Below are 26,427 nucleotides of genomic sequence, written 5' to 3' on the forward strand. Positions count from 1 at the left end.
AATAATAATTATAATAATATGGTTTTTGCGTAAGCTCACCGCGATGGTCACGTCACAGAAACCATTACCTTCTTCTGTTTTCAGAATTCAGATCCTCATTTTTGAACCCTCAAACCCTTTTCTCAAATTCACCTTTTCAATTTCCTCTTTCTTCAATTCTCCTTCTTTCTTTGTTTCTGGTCGCAATCTCAATTGGGATGTGATTCAGAATCGGAAGAAAATCGAATGGTCCTTTTCTTCCTCTAATCGATTGAAATGAAGGCAGGGAGTGCTGCCAAGTTGATCGTCGACGCTCTGCTTCAGCGCTTCCTCCCTCTCGCACGGCGTCGTATCGAAACCGCTCAAGCACAGGTATTTGCATCAACACCTCTTTTTGCTCTGAAACCAACTTTTCCAATTTCGTGGTTTCGATTAACGGCTGTCATGGGGATTCACCGTAGGATGGGCAATACTTGCGACCATCTGATCCGGCCTACGAGCAGGTCCTCGATTCCCTCGCAATGGTCGCGCGCCACACTCCTGTTCCTCTGTTGGAAGCTTTGCTGAAATGGAGGGAGAGGTTTGGTTAATTAGCTCTTCCTCTTTTTGTTTTTCAGTTCATCTTAATTAATTTGCCCTTTGTTATTTTGCTTTCAGTGTGTTTTTTTAATTTAGCTGGTGTAGTTTTGTTTAGGCTGAAATGCACTTAAGCTCTTCCTTTGATAACTTAAGTTTAAAAAGTTTCACTTTGGTTCTAAGGTGTCCGTGACCAAATGGGTTTTACGCCGACGTCTCTCACACTATGTTTGGATAAAAGTTAAGTTCATCGTAAACTACATTTATGTTAATCGACAAAGAGTATGCTTAAATGAGGTTCTCCATAAGTCCTTGTAGGTGAATAAAATAAGAAGAAAAATTAACTTATGTGTATAATTTGTAAACTAATTTGTAGAAGCTCAAATTTTAACTCATGCCTGGAGTAATTTTATGGAGAAACTTATTTCACCTTTTCTTTTCTTTCTCCTAGAAGTGTTTATGGAAACATTTACCCAAAATGTTTATGGTGAAATTTATTTCACTTTTCTTTTCATTTTCCTAGAAGTGTTTATGGAAAAATTTACCCAAAATATTTATGGAGAAACTTATTTCTTTTAGTTTGTGCATTGGAGAGTGTGTGCGTCTCCATTTGAAAAGCTTCAAACTGCAATGCAAACACTTTCAGACTTTACCATGTGTCACCGAGTTAGGGTGTGTCTGGAAATTCATTTGATTAAGTTTTACACTTTCAAGGCATAAACGGATAAACAATGTATAGTTCAGTTTAGGTTAAAATAACGTTTTTGTTCTTCATCTTAAGTTTTTGGTTTCATTTTGATTTCACTTGGTTTAAAAAGTTTTTCGTTTTGGTCTTTTGAAGTGTCTCGCTGAGACTGTATAGGTCATTCTGACAGTCTTTTACAGTAATGATATTAATTTTGCTTGACATGGAAAACATGCCTGTGATGTAACATCTATCACACTCACCTTGGCACCTGTCACCAAGTAAGTGTTTGTGTGTGTGGACTGGTGGAGCGGCTCTTGGTCTGACATAGACACTTTAAAAGACCAAAGTGAAAATCTTTAAACTTAAGGTACCAGACTAAAACAAAAACAATGTACAAGAGACCAAAAGTGTACTTTAGTCTTTGGTTTATGATGTGAAACTTTTCTTATACTTGCACATTTCCAAGCCTGTTGTAGTTAAATGACTCACTGAAATGATTAATTTTTTTACTGTTGTAGTGAATCTCCCAAGGGTGCGAATGATGCATCAACATTCCAAAGAAAGGTTTGTGTGCAAGAATTTTGATAGGTTAATGAATGCTTGTATAATTTTGAGTTTTGGCACATTTGCTTTGGTTTTGTTTTGAGAACAGTGGTCAGCTTGTTTGGAGGTTTATGATAGCATGTTTTTTGTTGATTTCAGCTTGCAGTGGAGTGCATTTTTTGCTCAGCATGCATACGCTTTGTGGAGTGTTGTCCACAAGAAGGACTTACTGGTTTGTATTATGTATATGTTATTGTGTTTCTTTTGTTTTGAACATATGATTCACATTTATTATTGATATTTTTTTTACTTATTGCTGCCATTTGTCTGTTCTTACAGAGAAACTGTGGTCTGGGCTAGAAAATTTTGTTTTCGACTGGTTAATAAATGCTGACAGGTATTTCTGTTGTAGATGGTAATACAAGCACTGTAGTATGTTCATAGTTCACAAAAATATATTTTAATAAAGTAATTGGACCATTGGTGATGTCTAAATTATAAAATATAGGGTTCTCCTATGAATTACTTTTCCATTTTTTTCAGTTCATAATGTGAATGTCATTCTTAGGTTCTTAATTGCTTAAGACTTACAATATTCAATATTGTGTCATTCTAAATTCTCAACAGGTTTAAGCTTTTGCTACATTGGTGCTCATGTTTATGTAGAATGCTTTGGTAGTATGAAAAGAAAGAAAAGTCAGATACATAAACTTATGTTTCTCTCCAATGATTGTTAACCATTGCTTCTGGGGAGTTTTCTGAGCATTAAGATAGTAATTATTGATAGTTGGAGTCATTCTAAAACACTAGCCTAAGATAAATGACACATTCACTCAGGGATCTATCAGTTCTGCAGTGTCCTTGATCAGTTTGAAGAGTTCCTTCTTCTTTTTAGGATTAATTGCACTTTTGGTTCCCTAGGTACCATAAACTTGTGATTTTAGTCTCCCAAGTATCTATTGGGCCTTCTAAGTATCACAAATGTTTGACTTTAAGATTTCAAGTTTCAATTGCATCAATTGGGTCTTTCAAGTATTGCAATTATGTGATTTTAGTCCTTTCATCACAAATTCATTGTAAGTGACACGCCACCCGTCAATGTCATATCAACATAGTGCAACGATGGAGAGAAGAATGATGATAGAATAAAGAATGATTAGCATCACTTCGTATGATTCCAAATTGCTGAATGACAATATGGAAATGCTTAAACCATGCACAGGGTGATTGCTTGAGACCATATAGAAATTTGTATAGAAGACATACCATATTAGATGACTCCCCTTGAGCAACTAATCTAGGAGGTTGCTCCATGTAGACTTCTTCATCAAAGACCTTATCTATAGTTGTGCCAAGTGGTGAATAATTGTAATGGAAAATTGAAGTTAGATATGTCATTTTGGTAACATGAGAGAAAGTGTCAATATAATCTCAGTAATAGATTTGTGTGTATCCTTTAGCGACAAGTTGAGATTTATAGCGATTGATGTTTACCATTAGGTCTTGATTTAAGAATATACAATACAACCATCAACACCTAACAATTGATTTGACAATTGGAAGAGGAACCAACTCCTATGTACCGCTACTTTGAAGGGCACACATCTCATCTCTGGGTGAGATAAAGCTTCACTTGGAGACTTAAGAATAGGAATAGAATATAACAAGGGAAAACAAGTATCTTGTATAAGGGAAAGTCTATGATAACTGAGGTTTGTATAGTGGGGAAATGAGTTATGATTAAAATGTGTACCTTTTCAAATAGCAATAGACTAGTCTTTTTTAGATGAGACAAGATTCGATATGGGAGATGGTGTTGGATAGGGATGACAAAAAAAAGAAAAATTCATACTTATGAATATCCATAGGTAAAATCTGTAAAGTATACTAAATGAATATCTTTAATCGATTCTTGTTGGTAATGAGTACAAGTATTTTAATTACCTGCTTTAATGGGGAGGGTACGAATATCATGGTATCTAATCCGTAGATACCCACTACTGATTGTGAAAAAGAAGTGTCCAAGTAGTTTCAATTATAGTTAGTGAATCGAGATTCGAATTGTGAATAGTTTTTTATGTTATTTGAATTGTGAATCGAATCTTATTATAAACAGTAAGATACATGACTTTAATAATTTAAAATACAAATAAAAAATCCTTAAAAAATCATTAATTTTTATAGAAAGGAATATAATTAAAATAATATTGTGAAGCTTTTACAAAAAGAAAGAAAATAAAAATTGTTAAATAAAAATTAATTATATATATAAAAAAAATATAATAACACTTATATATTAATTTAAATAGTAATTAATATTTTCATAAGAGATCATATTAAGTTTTTATAAAAAAGAATATAAAAAATAACATAAAATATTGTTGTTACAAATAAGTTGGTATCATGAAAGCATAAAAAAGATGAAAACTATTAGTGGAAAAAATGAGAAAGCTATTCACGCCCTCTTTAACTATTCATCTTCTCCCTTCTCACTGTTCATCTACTCCTTTCTTATTGATCATCTTCTCCTACTATCTTTTCACTGTTTGTCTTCATTTTTATTCTTTGATTTTTTTCTCCACTCTTCTTCGCAATTCATCTTTTCTGCTAAACTCCATTTTCTACACTGAACTTCCTCTACGCTGAGTTTCTTCTCCACCTCGTTTCTTCGTGATTTTTCAGTTTTTGTTTCTTGCTCACTAATCGTCTATGACAGAACTGAATCCCGAATCACACGATTCACATTTGATTCACCCGACTCAAGTTACAATTCGAACTAAAAAACAATTGACAAAAAAATATGTATCGCGGATGAGGAATTTTGTAACGAATCGCTATTTGAATCGTTCTATTCTAACTACCATGGTTTCAATTAGATGTCTGTTTTTGCATTGGGGTCCTTCCTTTTGTTGAGGAGTATGAGGACATGAAGTTTGATGAAAGATACCATTGGGTTGCATGAACTGTTGGAAATTGGTTAGACGAAAATTCACCAACACTGTCATTATAAAAAGCACGCATGGATATATCAAATTGTGTTTTGATTTCATTTAAAAATGTTTGAAATGCAGAAAACACTTTTGATTGATTCTCAGTTAACCAAATCCAAGTACATCTAAAAAGAATGATCAATAATGGTAACAAAATATTTAAAATCAGTGGTAGTATCAATGCTGCAAGCTTTTGTTTGTGAACCATTATCAATTGTCAACAATTATAAAAGAAAAATTGGCAGTAGTACTAAATCAGGAGACAACGGAACAATGAATAGATATGTAATCAATTGCACTAGAGTTACAAACCCAAACCCAAGAACCAAAAGGAGTTTGTGAGAGACAAGCAGATGAATTACTTGTGGGTGTCACTGAAGTAGTATTACTAGTGGTTTGACGTGTCACACACCATTAGATAAAGTCTTCAAATGTTGCTAGATCAGCCGGTGATGTAGGAGCAATTGGTGACTCAATACTAACAATATGGTTAGAAAAGATGGGAGAATCTATTTTGTAGGTTGATTTGGTGTTGGAAGACATTTTTTGATGTAGGAGCAATTGGTGACTCAATACTAACAATATGGTTAGAAAAGATGAGAGAATCTATTTTGTAGGTTGATTTGGTGTTGGAAGACATTTTTTTAATAATACAACCAGTGTAATCGAAAATCTGTTATGGCAGCACCATGGTGGAAACCGGTGGTGGATTTACTACTTGTCGCCTCAACATTGTGGTGGCGATGCATGTTTCTCATGGCGGCTACTTTTTGCATCACATAATGTTGGCAGAACGAAGATGGAGAAAAAGGCGGAAAGGCATGCAACACCCATCCGAAAACAAAGGAGGCAAATGTGCAACGCAACGACGCATGAGAGAAACCCAAATTTCTTACATATGAGAAGCCCTAATGTTTTCTCTTTTCTTATTCTTTTGTTGGGTAATTAGCCTTAAATGTTAATTTTGTTTAAAGGTTGGGCTATACTTGACCCAATGCAAACATTATAATTTAACCTAATACATTATCCACATTCCAGCAACATCTCCTTTGTTGTTCAATCCCACTGTCGCTTGCTGCTACTGTTTGTCGCCGCTGACGTTATGCTTATGCCATTCGTTAATTTCATAAAGGTTTTTGGGGGTCTCCGATATTTTACACTGAATACGACATAGATATGTATAGTGATAGCATTGATCCACTATTACTTTACTTGTTTATCCATTACATGTAGTTGGATAGCCATTATGCAAGTCCAATATCTTGCATTGGATCCTTACATCTGACTACACTCCTCAGTTGTAGCACCTATGCAAACTCGCATGAAAAGGAAAAGGGGAACCTAGAGTTGAAAGGGCTTCATCTCCCTAAAGTTCTAGGAAGAGTGCTGTTTACTCTTCTGAAAGTTGTACCTTGACAAGTTCCACGGTACTCTTTGAAGTCATCATTGCAAGAATAAAAAGAGATTTCCTAGAACAACTTTGCACCAACCACTATCAAAGGACAAGGGTTTTTGCTTGTAGGTCTCTCAAGTTCATTAGGCCTCTATTGATGAATGATATGATTAATTCAAAGCAAAGGAAGTGGTTCCTCTTTGGTATAGGAGATGCTATAAGAAGATAAGCCCCTTGGACTAGTACTTATTATTACACAAGCAAGTAGTTGACAATCCTCATTTACATCTATCCTTGTATCAATAAGAAAATAGGAGGCCTTCTTTCCTACAAAGGTAGGGTTTGGATTGGAGTGCTGGAATGGAAAAAAGGTATGGTTGTGCACTAGTCTTTTGACCGGTTCCATGTCAACATTGCAATGCCATTATCACCATGTGTTTGCACAAACATGGTGGAAGGCCCTAATATCAATTGATAAAACCCTGAGAGAAGCACACCACGAAAGCTAGCTATTTATAGTTGGAGAGCCGAAGACCTTATACACCCCAGACTATAATCCCATACATCAAATGTGGGATTCAAATCCCATGACTTGCAATTGAATCCTAACATAAAGTAAACACAACTGAAATGTCCATGTGGTGTGTTATGTCTAATAATTTTAGAATCTCAAGCATCTCTTTTTTTCGATTTGATTTTTGGAATGCTCAACATTGGATGTGTTTTAATATAGTTAAGCTGAATTATAGATAGAAGTGTAAATGAATTGAACCGAGCTGAGCATTTGAAGCTTGAGTTTGGCCTGTGAAAAGAATTGGATATTCAAGCTTAACTCATTTGTTTAAATGAGCTTAATTGAAAGCTTGATTTGGGCTTGCAAAAATAAGTTTGAGTTCACCGTTTTAGCTCATATATAACTTAATTATTTTTACTTTAACATTAAGTGATAAATAGTAAATATAAAGTACTTTTATAAAAGTTATTATATTGTTTATAAATAGTATAATATATGTAAAACTGTTTTCATAAAAAATATATTGTTTATGTAATATATATATGTATATAATATATATATGCATATAATATATATACATACATATATATACACATGAAAATTATATTGTTTATGTAATATGTATGTGCATATAATATATATACATATATGATATATATATACACATAAAATTATATTGTTTATGTAATATGTATATGCATATATATATACATATATATATACAGACACATATTTATATGTTATGTATAAATGAATGAACTGTTCGAGAGCCCTTTGTATTGAGATTTTAAAGCTTGAACTCCATTCATTTAAATATTCAAGCCCATTATCAAGTTTGAGTTTGCTTATTTTGCTAAACATGGCTTGAATGAGTAATTAACGAGTAGGGTCTGAATAGTTCATGAATAACTACTCATTTATACCCAAAATTACATATTGGAATACTTTGCAAATGTTGTTACATCTATTATAATTCAGACTAGAATATGGTGTCTTAGTAGCAAAGTATAAAGATTAATAATTAGGTTTCCATAAACTTTTTAATTCTCTTATTCTTTTATGAACTTTGGTGTGAACTTAGTGAACTCTTGTTTCAGGGTCGTTAGCCAAGTTGAATATCCCTCACTGGTTGATTTGAGGGGGCTTCTTTTGGACTTAGTTGCTCAACTCTTAGGTGCTCTGTCCCGTATCAGGTATATCTGATTTCTCAGGGTTGTATTTAAAATTTATCCAGTATGATTGAAAATTATTTGACAATTATGTTGTTAACACATATTTTTAATGAATACTTATTCATATCAGTCACATACACAATTCTATTGGGCCTGATGGGTTATATAGATAACTTATATGTTGAAATCTTATTGATCTTAATTTTTTTAATGTGTAGTTTTCTTCTTTAGGAGTTTTAAGGTTCATGCTGTCTTGTGCCTTTTAAGGGTATGTATTGTTCTCAGTCCTGACAAATGTAGGCTATTGGTGCTATAGGAGAAATTCAATTATCTTGTGATTTAATTCTTGGTTGGTGCCTTATGCCTTTTATCATTTTTCTCTGATTTCTTAGTTTATGCCTTAATACTAATTTTTGAATAAGACAAGGCAATGGATAGATTCTATACAAAAAGCAAATCACTGGCACTCAAATTCTCTTGAGATGTATCTCCTTGTGTGCTTAGTGCTGGCTTTCCTTGTTAGAATATATTTTATTTGTGACTCTGTATTGAGATAACTAATGTTCTATCAGGACCTCATATTCATTTGTTGCGTTAGTTGCAGTACCACAACAAAAAGTGTATGGAGATATTTTTAGAATCTAGTAAATTACCAATTTAGAAAAATGAATTGTATACTTCAGTTCTCCATTTCAGGTGGAATTCTGTCTCCCTAAATATTAAAGCTTTGTAAATTTGAGATGATTAACTTTGGTTGTGTTAAATTTTAAAATTTGATGAGTGATTCTGGTTCAGTTCTGGTGGGATAGGGACGATGCTGTTGGGTGATTCTGCTTCAGTCCTGTTTACTATCGTTCAGTTAGCCATGGCTGATAATATAGATGTTAGCCATAATTGTATTGCTTTTGTTTCTCAACAAAAAAAATGTTTTATTATTTCATGGTATTCCTCTTCTTGTTTTTATAGGTTTAGTTCTGTTACTGAGCGTTTTTTCATGGAACTCAACACCCGTCGAATTGATACTAGTACTGCTAGAAGTGAGACACTAAGTATCATTAATGGGATGCGCTACCTGAAGCTTGGGGTATGTGTAAAAATTAAATATTTCATGTAAAGTATTAAATGGTACTAGTATTGTTTAAATATAAGCTCCATCACAGGTTAAAACAGAGGGTGGATTAAATGCATCAGCTTCCTTTGTTGCAAAAGCAAATCCTTTAAACCGTGCTCCTCATAAACGGAAAAGTGAGCTTCATCATGCCCTATGCAATATGCTTTCAAACATTCTAGCACCTCTTGCAGATGGTGGTAAAAGTCAATGGCCACCTTCTGGTGTTGAACCTGCACTTACATTATGGTATGAAGCTGTTGGACGTATAAGAGTTCAACTCATGCATTGGATGGATAAACAAAGCAAACACATTGCGGTAAGCTGTTCTCTTTACCAATTTCATTATTTTTCCTTGTTTTCTAATGTTAGTTTTTCTTAAGATTTTATTTCATGTTGTCATCTAGGTTGGGTATCCACTCGTAACTCTTCTTTTATGTCTTGGTGATCCTCAAATATTTCACAACAACTTAAGTCCTCACATGGATCAACTCTACAAACTTCTCAGGGTATGTTTAAATTCAATTCGCACATTCTTTGATTACATTTGAACTGTGGCAAGGCAAACAATATACTATGCATTGTAAAATGCTCATGTTTCAGCTAAGTATTACTCATGATTGCTAAACTTTTTGTCTTAAGGTCCATTTTCTAAAATGGTATCATAGTATATTTTTTAGTGAGTTTTTTAGGTCTATTGTACTACCTGCTATTTGGTCACTATGTCACCCACAAATATCTAGTTCTACGCTTGAGATATCTAGTTCTTCGCGTGAGGGTTGCGTTAGAAATTCCTCATTGACTAGAGATATGATCAAATTATAGTATATAAGTGAGTTCAAAACTCACTTTACAAGCCAGTTTTGTGAGAGGTTTAGTTAAACTTAAAGTTCACTTTCTAAGACTTTGCTTACTCTCTCTGTGTTTGTATAGGGATCCTTATGTTAAATTTACTTTTTTAAGATTAAGGTTTTATTTAATTCAATGTAGTGTATCATCATGCAAAGTTTCCTTCAATGAGTAAATTGCAGCACATGGCTCATATATTCATATTTGAAGTGAGAGAAAACTCAAAAAAGTTGATTGTTTATCTATACTAGCAATCCAACTCATACTAATGAGTGTGGAAAATTTATAATCTAATAAGAAAAAAGTTTGTATGAAGTTTTTCTATATTATTTGTAATCTAATCTCAAACAATGAGACCAATTTATATAGAGTACAAAAGAAGTTACAAGAGTTTCTGCCTAATGAGTATTTGCCTAATGAGTATCTGCCTAATGAGTAACTGACTCATGAGTAACTGACTGTTGAGTAACTGACTGTTGAGTAGCTGACTGTTGAGTAGCTGACTGTTGAGTAGCTTACTGTTGAGTAACTGACTGTTGAGTAACTGACTGTTGAGTAACTGACTGTTGAGTAGCTGACTGTTGAGTAGCTGACTGTTGAGTAGCTGACTGTTGAGTAGCTGACTGTTGAGTAGCTGACTGTTGAGTAGCTGACTGTTGAGTAGCTGACTGTTGAGTAGCTGACTGTTGAGTAGCTGACTGTTGAGTAGCTGACTGTTGAGTAGCTGACTGTTGAGTAGCTGACTGTTGAGTAGCTGACTGTTGAGTAGCTGACTGTTGAGTAGCTGACTGATGAGTAACTGACTGATGAGTAACTGACTGATGAGTAACTGACTGATGAGTAACTGACTGATGAGTAACTGACTGATGAGTACCTAGTGAACTAGTGAGTACCTAGTGAACTAGTGAGTAACTAGTGAACTAGTGAGTAACTAGTGAACTAGTGAGTAACTAGTGAACTAATGAGTAGCTGACTAATTAATGATCAGTTGACTGTTAGGACTTGAGCACTATTAGAAAGTGAGTTTACGTTTTACTCATTCTCACAAAACTGGCTTGTAAGGTGTAGTCTAGCCTACTTATATACTGTAAATTGGTTTTATCTTTAGTTGATATAAGATCTTAATTACACCTGCTACGTCTATGGGAATAGATATTTGTGGGTGGTCTGATAGTGACCTGATAACGGGTGACACGATAGGCCCCACAAACCTTGCTAGGCCCAACAAACTTTGCCATGATAGATTCTGATACCAACTTTAGATGAATACAAAAGAATAGAAAGTGAATTAGAGAGCTTGATTCCCCTCTCTTAGGTTCTCATTTATAATGACATTGATAGTTCAAATACAATGAATGAGAGGAAAAAGAGAATAATAGGTCATATCTAGAAACTAGGTACAACACGAAGCCCATACTAGTTTTTCAATAAAGTCTATTTAAGACGAGAGTTCAACCCAAAAGACTAGTCCACCAAGTAGGAGAGCCTCAAGGCTTAAGTACCACATCAAGTAGCTCATCCTACTCGATGTGGCAACAACCAATCAGCTTACAAAGATAAACAATTAAAGACAACCAACTATTCTGGTGTGGCAAAGCCAATAAGCTTACATAACAAAGGAGAACTCTAATACCCTATTACTTCACCCCAAACTAAGGATTGTGAAGAACTCAACCCTGAGTTTGGCTTTGAGATGATTGAACTGAGTTATGGCAAGGGGCTTAGTTAGAATATTAGCAACTTGAGCTTGAGCATGCACATAAGAGACAACTAGAGACTTGTCGAGAACTTTTTCACATAGAAAGAAAGTGCAACAACTCCATATGTTTCGTCATGGAATGCAGAAGAGGACTGTGACTCAAAGCAATGGTGCTTTGATTGTCACATTAGATGACTGGTGTGGGAATGCTTATTTGAAGCTCGTGAAGAAAGGACTGTAGCTGTAGAACTTCATAAGCTTCCATAGCTAAGCTCCTTTACACAATTTTAGTAGTTGGTGTTTCAACTAAGTTGTGTTTTTTGACCATCAATAAATTAAGTTAGGACCAAAAAATAGCTATGCCCGTGAAGTGCTTTTCTGTCATCTACTCGTAAGGCCAATCAATATGTGAAAAGACTTTGTCGGGCTTATCGTGCCACCCATTGTCAGGTCGCTAGTAAACTACCAACAAATATCTAGCCCATGCTCGAGATATCCAGTCCTTGGTGTGAGAGGATGTGTTTGAGATCCCACATCGACTAGAGATAAAACCAAATTACAGTATATACATGAGTGTAAATCTCACTATACAAGTCGGTTTTTGAGGTTAAGTTAGACTTTAAGTCCACTTTTCAAGAATAAATAATATGTATGTTGTATTTTAGACTTCGCAACAAAGGTCATAATGCTAGTGTTTTTTGGGTGGACAGCTCTGTGCTGCTATATGGGATTGGCTACTTAGCTGTCATATTCTCTGAATCCTGAGTATAATGTTTGCTTGTATTGACAAAATTAAGTAGTATAATTAAGTGGCCATGCTAACCGTACACTTTTGTATTTATTATACACAAATTGTTGATCCTTATTTATAGAAATTAGCTCGAGTTAGGAGAAGATATTATTAGATACTGTATTTATCATACCCAAATCATTGATCCTTATTTATAAGATTTAGCTCTTTTGAGTTACAAGAAGATATTATAAGACTCTGTAGTAATTGATATTAAGATATTGTAGGGATACAAAGAGTTGTTATTTTATTTCTGTAATTATTTATAGGGTGATAGAGTTCTTTGTAAAGTAAGTTCTTGTACTTGTTTAAAATTAAGAAATTAGAATCAGAGTTTCTGTTTTCTTCCCCCTATGTCTCTTTCAAGTAACTCTCTATGCCGTAGTTACAAGACAAGCATAACAATACTGAAAAGGGGGGCAGCCAAGTGCAAGAGAGAATCTGTTGAGTGAGAGAAGAAGAGAGGAATAGCTGATGGAAAATCATCTCATTCATTAATTCATTGTCATCTACTAAAGTTTATAACTACATTTAGATATTCAAATAGACAAGCCAAATATCATGTGATATACCAATGGATAACCTCTAAACTCAAGACTTTTTATTTACCAAAATGATACAATCCATATTAATACTTTATTACTTTACACATGTATTGTAAATATTCCTAATCCGTCTGCCATCATCCTTGTTTAGGGTGTCCTGAAATGCATTTAGTCCAAGGAATAGGAAAGTCAGAGAAGGGTGCGTAAAGTGTCCTTTTCTTTCCCTAATGAAAACACAGATAGTTTTTTGCTACTCTTTAACTCCTAATATGTACAAGTGGCCAACTAGAGCTCATAGTACTTTCATTATTTCTGTTCTTTAGTTTTTTTTCTATGTTTTTAAACTATATTGGGAATCCATTCTCTGGTTGGTCATGCAGGATAAGAGTCATCGATTCATGGCTTTAGATTGTCTTCATCGCGTCTTAAGATTTTACTTGAGTGTCCATGCGGCAAACCAGGCCCCAAATCGGATATGGGACAACTTAGACAGTGTAACTTCACAACTTTTAGCAGTTCTAAGAAAAGGATTGCTTACTCAGGATGTTCAACATGATAAATTGGTTGAATTCTGTGTAACTATAGCTGAACATAACCTTGACTTTACCATGAATCATATGATACTAGAATTACTCAAGCAAGACAGTCCCAGTGAAGCAAAGGTTATTGGTCTTCGGGCATTGCTTGCCATTGTTATGTCACCTTCAAGTAAGCATTTTGGTTTGGATATATTTAAAGGTTATTTAATCATATGCGTAGAATAATTGTACATGGTATTGTTTAATTGGAGTACATGTTTATAGCTTTATTTCTGCAGTAAAACTCTGACAGTTTTGTTGAATGAGCAGGTCCTGACATTGGCCACTATATTCCAAAAGTGAAAGCTGCAATTGAATCTATATTAAGGTCATGCCATAAAACTTATAGTCAAGCACTTTTGACATCATCACGGACCACAATAGGTAATTACTTCTATTATATGCTAGCTGGATTGAATGTGTTTTAGTATATAAGAATAACTGTGTAGAAGCTGAATCAAACCTCAATATTTTTGTGGAAAACATATTTGTTAACTAAGTAATGACTTGTGGATTTATTTTATAAAGAATTTTGCTTTGATCATATTTTATGTATACTGAAATTTTTTAACTTGTTTTATGGTGTACAAATAAGTTTCTTTGTGCATTCAAAAGTATTGTTTGATAGATTAGTTTTGTAAAAAATATATGAAAGGATGAAGATGGCGGCATTAAGTATATTTAGCATTAATAAAAAATATATTATTATACATTGCAATTAACAATAACGTCTCAATATTTATTTGATTAACATTTAAATGTATATACAGCACATATTGAACTGCTGAAACTTTTAAAAGAGTTGATTTCTTGATATGGTATATGAAGTGCATATGATCAAATTTTTAGAGTCAAATCCTTACTAGCCAATTAAATTGTGCCACCCATTCTTCATAATTAAATTAACATTTAAAATTAGCAGAAGGTATATTGACACTATGCATGGTTCACACTTCAAGCCTTGGGATATTTTTTGTAGATGCTGTAACGAAGGAAAAGTCTCAAGGGTATCTATTCCGATCTGTGCTGAAGTGCATCCCAAATCTAATAGAAGAAGTTGGGCGAACTGATAAAATTACTGAAATAATACCACAACATGGCATAAGTATTGACCCCGGTGTTCGAGAAGAAGCAGTGCAAGTACTAAACCGAATTGTGAAGTACCTACCCCATCGTCGTTTTGCAGTAATGAAGGGAATGGCCAATTTCATATTAAAACTTCCTGATGAATTTCCTCTTCTCATTCAAACATCATTAGGACGCCTGTTGGAACTCATGCGCTTTTGGAGATCTTGTCTAATAGATGATAGGATACTACTTGATGCAGATGCAAAATCTCTAGGGCATGAAACTGAGAGATTGAGAAAGTCTTCCATTCAACAATCAGGCGAAGCAATTGAGTTTCGTGCATCCGAAATTGACGCAGTTGGCCTCATATTCCTTAGTTCCGTTGATAGTCAAATTAGGCATACAGCATTAGAGTTATTGCGTTGTGTTCGTGCATTGAGGAATGATATTCGGGACCTGAGGATACATGAGCAATCAAATCTTATGTTAAAATATGAAGCTGAACCAATATTTATTATTGATGTTCTGGAAGAACATGGGGTACACTTTTGCCTTATTATTTTTATAGCTCAATTTTGTCAGAATGATATTTTGTCTTGTTATCAGCTAAGCTTTTATTTTATGCATTTTCTATTTGTTCAATTTTGAGTTGTATCTTGTCATATTAAGCTTTGGTCGCCTTAAAGATTAAATACATTGGCATTGCAGGATGAGATTGTTCAGAACTGCTATTGGGATTCAGGGCGACCATTTGATTTGAAACGAGAACCTGATGCCATCCCTCCGGAAGTGACACTTCAATCTATAATATTTGAGAGCCCTGACAAGAACAGGTGGGCTCGGTGTCTTAGTGAGCTAGTCAAATATGCTGCCGAACTTTGTCCAAGCTCTGTTCAGGAAGCAAAGTAAGTTTCTGTTTTGTTTACCTTCTTCTGTCTTGACTGAAGTCCAAACTCTATAGAACTAAATATATTTAGTGGAAAATAATGCGCATAGAGATCCAGATAGAAACCAGAAGGAGACTGGTCTTTTGGTTAAGGAGACAAGAACACATTAAATTTATCCACCCTTTGACAGATCCTACAATACTCCTATATCAATTATCAAATCCCTTTGCCTAGGGTAGGAACTGAATAAATTAATATAAGGGAACCCTATATTTTTTCTTTACAATAAAAGATGTGAACAATACTGAAATACAAGAAAGTAGAAGGAATTTGGAAGACAAAGAATCCTCCAAAGAAATGGGAGAATGAATAACAGACAATGAGAAAATTCAATAGAGCAAGTAACCTTACACTGAATAGAAGTCATTCATTTAATCTTGCTTCAAATCAGCTTCTTTGCCAATGATACATCCTTAAATATATAAGCATTACGCCCCAACTAAAGGCCAAGATAGTAGCATAGATGTACATTGCCGTGAAAATTTAGCCTTTCCCCTTGTACCAAAACTACTGCCCTATTTTGTATATAGGCAGTAGCAGAACATTGTAGGAAGGCACGAGGAACCAATTCTGATCCAGGACCACAAACCACACATCTGGATGTGGCTTGTGAACTTGAATGATATCATTTGAATTATTTACTTCTATCTTTCACTTCAATAAAACATTTGACCTAACAAGAGAAGGGAGCTTTCCACGAATCTCTATTGAAGTGTAGAATGGGTAACCAAAATGCTTATGTTGGCAAGTTATTCCTTTGATAAACAAGGCTAGAGTCCTCTTCAGACTCATGTTTCATATACACAAAATATAGGAGATATCAGTTATCAGACACCTGTTAACAGTTTAGGTAGTATTTAACCTAACATATTTTGGGTTTATCTTAAAGTAGTTGTTTCTCCATGAAGAAAACATTATAAAGGAAGTTTTTTGTAAAGTTAATTTTCTGATATTTTGTTCTACTCTCTTTCTGTATTATATTCCAACTTTAAAATAAATTTTAACCTAAACACAGAAAATTACCAAATAAACTTAACTTTAATTTTGAAGTTCTTATTTCTGAAAAGGATAAGATAATAAAATCTTAGATAAATCATAATTGTTATTAAATATTACATCGTAGATAAATTATAATTAAATTTACAAGCCCTCAGAGTAATGAAAGATCTGTTAAATAATAGGAAAGTCTAAAATTATATTAGTAAACTGTTATCATCCTAGAAACATGGGAGCTGATCCTATATAATCAGGTGAATAATGAAATAAGGAGTTGATCATATAATAGGAATATCTAGGTTATATATGTATTATTAAGAACTTTTTTATTTATTTAATCCCGTATCATATCTTTGTTATTATGGGATATCAAATCTCCTCTATTTATTCTATTGGTTTCTTTTTCTCAATATAAACAAACACATCTGTGCTGTCCCACAAACACACGGTTTCATCCTAGTGCTTTTCTCTTCCCTAGAGTTAAACTTGGTATCAAAGATATTTAGAGTATCTTAGTCAAGCTTGAGAGAGTCATGAGTGGGTGTGTTTGAGATCCCACATTAGGATTATTCAACTTTCTTAAAATGGTATCATAACATCTTTATCCCCTTGTTCAAGAAGAAGAAATTGCATTTAGACGGTTAATATTAGATTTATTTGAAAGGGTCACCCACCATATTATCCATGTACTAGGACCTAATAGTGTTGGGCGTGCAAAGTGTACTGGAAAAACTCCACATTCCATCTTGGTTAGAAGAAAAAGCCTGACATGAGTATTTAAATAGGAGGCAATTCTCACCTTCTGAGCCAGTTCTACGGGAGTTGAATTAAGCCTAAATTCAAATTTTAAGAAGTAAATATATTTTTAACATCAAAAGAGGTCTTGCAAGAAAATAAAAATCTATAACCCCATTGCTAGTTGATGGAAAATAATAAGAAATCTTTAATTTTATGACATGCATAGAAAGTTAGACGGTGAATGAAGCATGAGAGTTGGTTCAAAAGACAGCAGAGAATGAAGCATGGTAGCAAGACTACAATTAGTAATTGACGCTAAGTATGTTGAATGAAAACACCTTAAAAGGACCAAGTGTCCAAATCCTTTGATCCATTTACAATACAAATGACGGGAGTTGATGAAATCCAATAGAGCTCCAACTCAAACAATTCTCTGTCATTCAAATTTAAAGTATGAGAAAAGTGACTTTAAGAAAAATGGAACATTGAATGCTATAAAAATTATGGCAAGAGAGCTATGTACAAAACTGGAAGATAGAGACATGGGAGGAAATTTCCCTGAACAGGCATTCTTTTACAATCTTAGTCGTATCCAGTTTTCTTCCCAAAAGTTAATACAAGAAATATTGCCACCTCGAAGGGAAGCAAAGATATAAACAACACATGTAAAAGGTAAAACAAGGCATGGACAATAATGTAGCTTTTGCTTTTTGACGGAACACAAAGGTGTCACTTGATTTATGTAGCCTGCAACATCTAGTCAGAAAAGGCATTTATTTATATAAACTTAAAATATTCATTCTATTTATTTTGGTATTTTTAGTACTTGACCTGCCAGGCTAACAATGCAAGGTCTTAGTAATTTCATCAGTAGCATTTTCGCATAGGATCAATGGTATGTTGGTGAAGTCACGAGAGATTGAGTGGAAGCCAAATCAGAAGAAGCCATAGAGTTATAGTGCCAAATGATGCCTAAAAGTGTGCTCTTTGTAGAAAAGAGTGCTCACTGGTGGTAAATGGAGGATTGCAGTGGTTTGCTGGTCGGTGCTTCATGTACATTACGATGTGGATAAAAAAAGACAACAAGGAAAACTTAGCTCTAATACCATAAAGAGTTTTTCTATTGTTTTGAATTGTGTGTTCAATCAGCTTGTAAATCCTTTATATATAATCATTATAATTAGGTAACCTAGTAATGGAGAATATCCCTGATTACTGAAGATCAAATAATATCTTTTACGAGAAGTTTCATTGAGTGATTTATTGTTATTGTGAAAAAGAGGGAAAAAATATTTTTACTCACGTGCTTTGCTCCCCCCTCCCCCTCTTCATTGTCTGTTTTAATTTTATCTAAAACTTAGTTATATCACTCAAATTTGGGCAGGAAAGAGGTCATGCAACGTCTTACTCATATCACACCTGCTGAATTGGGTGGAAAAGCTCATCAGTCGCAGGATATTGATAATAAATTGGACCAGTGGCTTATGTATGCCATGTTTGTCTGTTCATGTCCACCAGCTGCTCGAGAGTCTACCAAAGATCTTTACCATCTAATTTTCCCTTCACTAAAATCTGGATCTGATGCTCATGTTGTAAGAGTGCCTCACTTAACTTGTCATTTAGTCTATCTTCTCAAGCACTCAATGTCAAAGGATGAAGAGTTGCATGTGTACTTGATGTATTGTTTTGTATTTATTTCAATGTTTTCAAAACCAAAATTATTAAAGAACACTCTGAGAATATTTTTGTTCTTTGTCGTTTTAAAAATAATTTGCCTTTTCATATGAAACTATTTGTAGTTCCTTAAGTGATTGAATGGCAAGAAAAACCAATCGAATCTGTAATTTGAATGAAGAAATTCAAGATAAAGTCAGATGCAAGTTATGCAGGCTGAAGGGCACTCTTTCATAATGTTTATTTTACTTATAAATACAATGTTGTGGTGACAGGTTTAAAAACGTTTTACTTTTAAATATCAATTACTATTCCTTCATTTAACCTGTCTTGTGATCTCATTGTTTTCTTTTATAGTCTTTTATATTTCTTCTTTTATAGTTCTATCTATTTTGTGCATTTCCCTGACAAAAACTGTTTTGATTTATTCCCATTATATGCTAAATGAAATCATGTTCTTATTTGATTTTTGGTTGGTGCATAATGTTTGTATTTTGGTAGATAAGATTAAAGTTAGAAATTTAATTCCATTTCTTGCATTTGTTCCAGTTGAATATCGTTTTTGTGTGGTTTCACAAAGAGTCTCTTTATATTTGCTAGTTTTGAGTCCTTTGCTATGTGGAAGAGGTAGTATGAAGATTATTGAATGTTAATTACAGCAATTTCGTATATAAAGGCATTTAAATTTTTCCTGCCAATTTTTTTACCCATCACTTTTGTTGTCTTTGTTATTGCTGACAAGGTTTCTGATATAGCATGCAGCGACCATGGCTCTTGGCCGCTCACATTTGGAAGCATGTGAAATCATGTTCAGCGAACTTTCATCTTTTATTGATGAGGTTTCATCTGAGACAGAAGGAAAACCAAAGTGGAAGGTATAGTTTTGGATGTGTGAAATTTGTTTTATTTCTATCCCCGCTTTTGAGGACTTGGAAGTAGGTAGTTATCATAAATTATGAATGATAAGAACAGTATGATAGTGAAAGAAATTAAATAAAGAGTTTTGAGTTCTTAAAACCTTTCTAGCATATTCAAACAATGTTACAGACAATGATTCATATTTATGTTGTGAAATTCTCGCACTATTGTTTCAGATGTTTCTTCTCCTGGATTGTTGAATTAGTATTTGACACTTACAATATATATGTACATTTTATTCTTAGAGTCAAAAGGCTCGCCGGGAAGAGCTGCGTGTCCACATTGCAAATATTTATCGTACTGTTGCAGAAAATATATGGCCTGGCATGCTAGCACGGAAGCCAGTGTTCCGCCTGCATTATCTTAAATTCATTGATGAGACAACAAGACTAATCTCAACAACTCCTGAAAGTTTTCAAGACATGCAACCATTCCGCTATGCACTTGCTTGTGTTCTAAGATCATTAGCCCCTGAATTTGTTGATTCAAAATCTGAGAAATTTGATGTTAGAACTAGAAAGCGACTCTTTGATCTTCTTCTCTCCTGGTGTGATGATACAGGCAGCGCATGGGGTCAAGATGGTGTCAGTGATTATAGACGTGAAGTTGATCGTTACAAGTCTTCTCAACATGCAAGATCAAAAGATTCTGTGGATAAAATATCATTTGACAAAGAGTTGAATGAACAGGTTGAGGCAATCCAGTGGGCATCCATGAATGCAATAGCATCACTTTTGTACGGACCATGTTTTGATGACAATGCAAGGAAAATGAGTGGCCGGGTGATATCTTGGATTAATGGTTTGTTTTTGGAGCCTACACCAAGGGCTCCATTTGGTTTCTCACCAGCTGATCCTAGAACTCCATCATATACCAAATACCAGGGGGAAGGTGGTCGAGGAGCTGCTGGTCGTGACAGGCACAAGGGTGGCCATCACCGAGTTTCTTTAGCGAAATTAGCATTGAAGAATCTTTTGCTTACAAATTTGGACTTGTTTCCTTCCTGTATTGATCAGGTAATGTTTCCATGTTATATTGTGCATTACATGCTAGGAAACATTATTATCCAACTAAGGATTTAGCAATGAAATCTAATCATATATAAATAGTGATAGGGTGAAGAATAATAATATTGATTATCTAATCATATATACATATACATACATATATACATACATACATATATATACATACATACTTATATACATAGATACATACATTGTATCCGGTCTATCTAAAGTAGTTATAAATATGAGATCTTAAGGGAGGAAACAACACTCTCTAAATTTCAAATTCCTTTGTATTATTCTCAAATATAATCATTAGAAAATTTGTGATTGTGAAAATATTTATATGATTTTTTTTTATAAAAAAATGATAATATTTGGAAGATATGTATTAGTGATGTAAATAAAAAATATTTTAGGATATGCAAACTGACATTGTGCGCTAATCCTTTATTTCTCGTAGTTTCCTTATTTCCTGTTTCAAGGATAGTTGTTCTCCTATAAAGATTGAATCATGTATTGTGTGTGACAAAAATTAATAAAACCACTGTTCCTTTTCAACTACTAGAGTATAGAATACACCAATGCTTCCTCAATCAATGAATCAAGTTCTATAAACATGCTTGGCAAACACTGCATAACCTCACAAACTAAGCTTTGAATAAATGTTAAAAACAAGTTGCCAATTGGTGTAAGAAGGCAGTTTCTGGACGTTAAAGTTTGAGTGGGAAAGTAAAATGTGTTATGCATTTCTCTTAGTGATAGGCTGTTAGAAAATAGAACTACGCAGGAAGTATTTTTCTTAATTAATGTCAAGAAAGGTAATGTGACATTAGAGACTATCCATTTATTAGCATATAATAGATGAACTCAGGATTGGAGCCCTCCATATCTCTTTGATGTGAAGTGATGGCCTGTGCCACCTGGGCCATTCTTCTATGATAAGCCAAGGCCTGATGACTATTTGAAGAAATAAAGCACACCAACAAACCTAAGGACTCATTTGAGATGGTTAAGTTTTTAGTTTTCCAATAATAATTTTAAAACAAAACAGCTCGGAAAAAAAATTGAGCTGAAATGGTTTTTAACTCAATTTTGAAACACTTCTATATTGATTTTCAAAAACAAGAAAGGATTTATGAATTTGGTTTAGTTTTAAAAAATACATTCTCAACTCTTGACAATGACCCTTTTAATTGTCACTGTCACTTTCAGCACTGTCACCATCACCACCACTATACCATCATCACTACCACCAACATTCATACTTTCTCTGCTTGCACTGCAAGCACCATGATGGTCATTGCTACCTACCAATAACATTGTTACTGCCTCCACCAACTCTGCTACCATCTTGCCATTGTTGTCACCACGTCACTGCTACTAATGTTGCTGCCACCATTACAACTATTATAATCGTATTTAACAGGATAGAGAGTTTTGTAATAAACTAAATATTTTGGAAGTATAAAATAGAAAATAAAACATAATTTAAAACTGAAAATCACCCAAAACTAAAATTTGGTTTTAGTTTAAAAAAATTGAAACTTACAACTAAAACCAGCGCAAACGGACCATATGGGAAGGTGAACACTGGATTTTAAATCACTCTAGTAATTGTTCAATTTACTTTTTTAAAGGTCTATGCTTAATCAACTTCATCCTCAATCAAAATAAGCGTAGTCCCATAGCTCTCACCATTATAAATTGTAATGCCTCTTATATTTATCACCAAACTAAATCATGCCATCTCTTTTGGTCTTCATTGGCCTGGAGAATACCCTATTTTTATGTGGTCTCCATACGACACCATGCCCAGTTCTACACTTGTGTATGCTTTTTTTTCCTGATATTTGGAAAGTTGTAAACTTGAAAGCCAAATAACATGAATGGGGAGGAAATATGATTTTGTTCCATACGCAGTTTTTTTGTTAATTTTTTCAGATATAGTTTCTGTAAGCAGTGCCCTTCTGATTTTTGACAACCTATTCATTTTATCTATACAATGTCATACTGGCATTATAGCTTATCCAACCTAATTGATCTCTGCAGTGCTACTACTCTAATTCTTCTGTAGCTGATGGATACTTCAGTGTACTGGCTGAGGTCTACATGCGCCAGGAGATACCGAACTGTGAAATACAAAGATTATTGAGTCTGATCCTTTACAAGGTGGTAGACCCATCAAGACAAATTCGTGACGATGCACTTCAGATGCTGGAGACGCTTTCTGTTCGTGAATGGGCTGAGGATGGCATTGAGGGTTCAGGAAGTTATCGAGCTGCCGTTGTTGGTAATCTTCCTGATTCCTATCAACAATTCCAATACAAGCTTTCCTGTAAGCTTGCCAAAGATCATCCTGAATTAAGCCAACTTCTTTGTGAGGAGATTATGCAGAGGCAGTTAGATGCTGTTGATATAATTGCACAGCATCAGGTCTTGACATGCATGGCTCCATGGATTGAGAACCTTAATTTCTGGAAACTCAAAGAAGGCTGGAGTGAAAGGTTACTGAAAAGTCTCTACTATGTAACATGGCGGCATGGTGACCAATTTCCCGATGAAATTGAGAAACTTTGGAGCACAATTGCTAGCAAAAATAAGAATATCAGCCCTGTTTTAGATTTCTTGATAACAAAAGGCATTGAAGATTGTGATTCAAATGCATCAACTGAAATAAGTGGCGCATTTGCTACATACTTCAGTGTTGCAAAACGGGTAAGTCTTTATTTAGCACGAATATGCCCTCAACGGACTATAGATCACCTAGTTTTCCAATTGTCTCAACGACTACTAGAGGATAGCATGGAGCCAGTTGTAAGTAAGGGTGATGCCAATGCAAATTTTGTGCTAGAATTCTCACAAGGTCCTGCTGTGGCCCAAATGACGTCAGTTATGGATAACCAACCACACATGTCCCCATTGCTTGTAAGAGGTTCTTTAGATGGTCCACTAAGAAATGTTAGTGGGAGCTTGAGCTGGAGAACAGCAGGTATGACAGGCCGGAGTGTATCAGGTCCATTAAGTCCAATGCCTCCAGAGTTGAACATTGTCCCAGTAAGCGCTGGGCGGTCCGGACAGCTCCTTCCAGCCCTGGTTAATATGTCAGGACCCTTGATGGGTGTTAGAAGCTCAACAGGGAGTTTACGTAGCCGCCATGTTTCACGAGACAGTGGAGATTATCTTGTTGACACTCCAAACTCAGGTGAAGATGGACTGCATGGTGGGAGTGCTATGCATGCTGTGAATGCAAAAGAACTTCAATCAGCCTTACAGGGCCATCAGCAGCACTCACTTACGCATGCAGATATAGCACTGATTCTTCTTGCTGAAATTGCATATGAAAATGATGAAGATTTCCGCCAATACTTGCCTCTACTCTTTCACGTTATCTTTGTTTCAATGGATAGCTCAGAAGACATTGTACTTGAGCATTGCCAGCATTTACTTGTTAATTTGTTATATTCCCTAGCAGGACGCCACTTAGAACAGTATGAGGTTGAAAATAATGATAGGGAGAACAAACAGCAAGTTGTGAGCTTAATTAAATATGTACAATCTAAGCGAGGAAGCATGATGTGGGAGAATGAAGATCCAACAGTTGTAAGAACTGAGCTTCCAAGTGCAGCACTTCTTTCTGCCCTTGTTCAGAGCATGGTGGATGCTATCTTCTTCCAAGGAGATCTTCGGGAAACTTGGGGAGAAGAAGCTCTTACATGGGCTATGGAGTGTACATCAAGACACCTTGCCTGTCGATCACATCAGATCTACCGTGCACTTCGACCAAGTGTAACAAGTGATTCTTGTGTATCACTTCTTCGGTGCCTCCATAGATGCCTGGGAAATCCAGTACCTCAAGTTTTGGGATTTGTTATGGAAATTTTGATGACATTGCAAGTTATGGTCGAGAATATGGAGCCAGAGAAGGTGATACTCTACCCACAGCTGTTTTGGGGATGTGTTGCGATGATGCACACTGATTTTGTCCATGTCTACCGCCAGGTTCTAGAGCTATTCTCTCATGTGATTGACCGTTTATCTTTTCGTGATCGGACAACAGAAAATGTACTCCTTTCAAGTATGCCCAGAGATGAACTTGATAGTAGTGATTTAGGAGAATTTCAGCGCACAGAATCTAAAAGTGGCTACGAACCTCTACAAGAGGGGAGTTTGCCAACTTTTGAAGGGGTTCAGCCCCTTGTTCTTAAAGGACTTATGTCGAGTGTCAGTCACAGTGTTGCAATTGATGTTCTCTCTCGTACAACAGTTCATTCATGCGATTCTATATTTGGTGATGCTGAGACAAGACTCCTGATGCACATCATAGGATTACTCCCTTGGCTTTGTCTTCAACTTAGTAAAGACATAGTGATAGGTCCAGTTTCACCCCTCCAACATCAATATCAGAAGGCATGCTCTGTTGCTGTCAATATAGCAATTTGGTGTCGAGCAAAATCTTTTGATGAATTAGCTACTGTATTTATGATTTACTCTCGAGGAGAGATTAAGAGTATTGATAATTTTCTGGCTTGTGTTTCACCTCTTTTATGTAATGAATGGTTTCCAAAACATTCAACTTTGGCCTTTGGACACTTGCTAAGGCTACTAGAAAAAGGACCAGTTGAGTATCAACGTGTCATTCTACTCATGCTCAAAGCTCTCCTCCAGCACACACCAATGGACGCTACCCAGAGTCCACATATCTATGCAATTGTGTCCCAATTGGTGGAAAGCACTTTGTGTTGGGAGGCACTAAGTGTGTTAGAAGCCCTTCTACAAAGTTGCAGCTCATTGACCGGTTCTCATCCATATGAACAAGGTTCATTTGAGAACGGATATGGCGGAACTGAAGAGAAGTTGCTTGCTCCACAAACCTCATTCAAGGCCCGAAGTGGCCCTCTACAGTATGGCTTTGGTTCGGGACTAAGCTCAGCTTTTACACCTGGACAGCTTGGTTCAACCGAGTCTGGGATGACAACCAGAGAGGTATCTCTGCAGAATACTCGTTTGATTCTTGGTCGGGTATTGGACAGAAGTGCGTTAGGTAAGAGAAAGGACCAGAAAAAGCTAGTCCCTTTTGTGCCCAATATTGGTAACCCGTGATTGTATAATTCATTTTCTGTATATATTCTGTCCAAAGATGAAGTAGGGATTGCTACAGGATAGACGTTGTACATACTACATAGGCTGGGATGAGAGTTTTGTAACATTCTGTGTAGTTGTAGACAAATCATTTTGTTGTCAAATAGCATGCATAATTTAACTTCGATGGTACCACTGCAATGTAGTTTTTCAGCTGTTTCTTCCTGCCCTATACGATTTTGCTCCATTTATATTTATTTCTTTCTTCTCTCTCTTTATAGTTTTGAGGCGCATAAATTCAGAGCGAAGTGCATATAATTGGAAAAGGAAAGTATGTTTCTATTTGACTCTGCCATTAAAGAAAACCCTAGAAATAATTTTATCAGTTGCTGCACAGTAGTTATTTAACATTCACAGTAGATCGTTTTAAGCCATTTGTAACAACGTCATTTATTAGTTTTCCTTATTTCTTTTGAATGAGTTAATTTAAGTTTAAGATAAGAAATATTGTACAAGATTATCATACACACCTAATCCAATCATATGTTAAACCTCTCGAAAGAGTTTGACAGT

General features: G+C 35.0%; 1 protein-coding gene across 3 annotated transcripts; it reads left to right on the forward strand.

Annotated features, from left to right (window-relative positions):
- LOC137837050 (uncharacterized) lies at window positions 1–26,086 on the forward strand. 3 transcript variants are annotated; one of them, XM_068645905.1, is made up of 17 exons: window positions 1–351; window positions 441–559; window positions 1,762–1,807; window positions 1,946–2,018; window positions 2,126–2,183; window positions 7,781–7,876; window positions 8,822–8,939; window positions 9,016–9,282; window positions 9,371–9,472; window positions 13,227–13,554; window positions 13,695–13,808; window positions 14,404–15,032; window positions 15,201–15,397; window positions 18,558–18,765; window positions 19,603–19,722; window positions 20,011–20,781; window positions 22,825–26,086. In XM_068645905.1, the coding sequence occupies exons 1-17, from the start codon at window positions 256–258 to the stop codon at window positions 25,873–25,875; spliced, it is 6,393 nt and encodes a 2,130-aa protein (XP_068502006.1). In that variant the 5' UTR covers window positions 1–255; the 3' UTR covers window positions 25,876–26,086. The 3 variants fall into 3 exon arrangements, with proteins under 3 accessions (XP_068502006.1, XP_068502007.1, XP_068502008.1); XM_068645906.1 differs by having other exon boundaries at window positions 41–351; window positions 739–1,807; XM_068645907.1 differs by lacking the exons at window positions 1–351; window positions 441–559; window positions 1,762–1,807; window positions 1,946–2,018; window positions 2,126–2,183 and adding an exon at window positions 8,074–8,123 and having other exon boundaries at window positions 7,812–7,876.
- Window positions 26,087–26,427: the final 341 nt, after the last annotated feature.

The sequence above is a fragment of the Phaseolus vulgaris genome, chromosome 4 (assembly GCF_000499845.2).
Source record: "Phaseolus vulgaris cultivar G19833 chromosome 4, P. vulgaris v2.0, whole genome shotgun sequence".
In the NCBI taxonomy this organism is placed as follows: Eukaryota; Viridiplantae; Streptophyta; class Magnoliopsida; order Fabales; family Fabaceae; genus Phaseolus; species Phaseolus vulgaris.

Coding starts and splice junctions, on each gene's coding strand:
- LOC137837050 (XM_068645905.1), top strand. CDS start 256: ATGAAGGCAGGGAGTGCTGCCAAGTTGATCGTCGACGCTCTGCTTCAG. Junction 2,019..2,125: donor TCCACAAGAAGGACTTACTG/GTTTGTATTATG, acceptor CTGTTCTTACAG/AGAAACTGTGGTCTGGGCTA. Junction 15,033..15,200: donor ATGTTCTGGAAGAACATGGG/GTACACTTTTGC, acceptor TTGGCATTGCAG/GATGAGATTGTTCAGAACTG.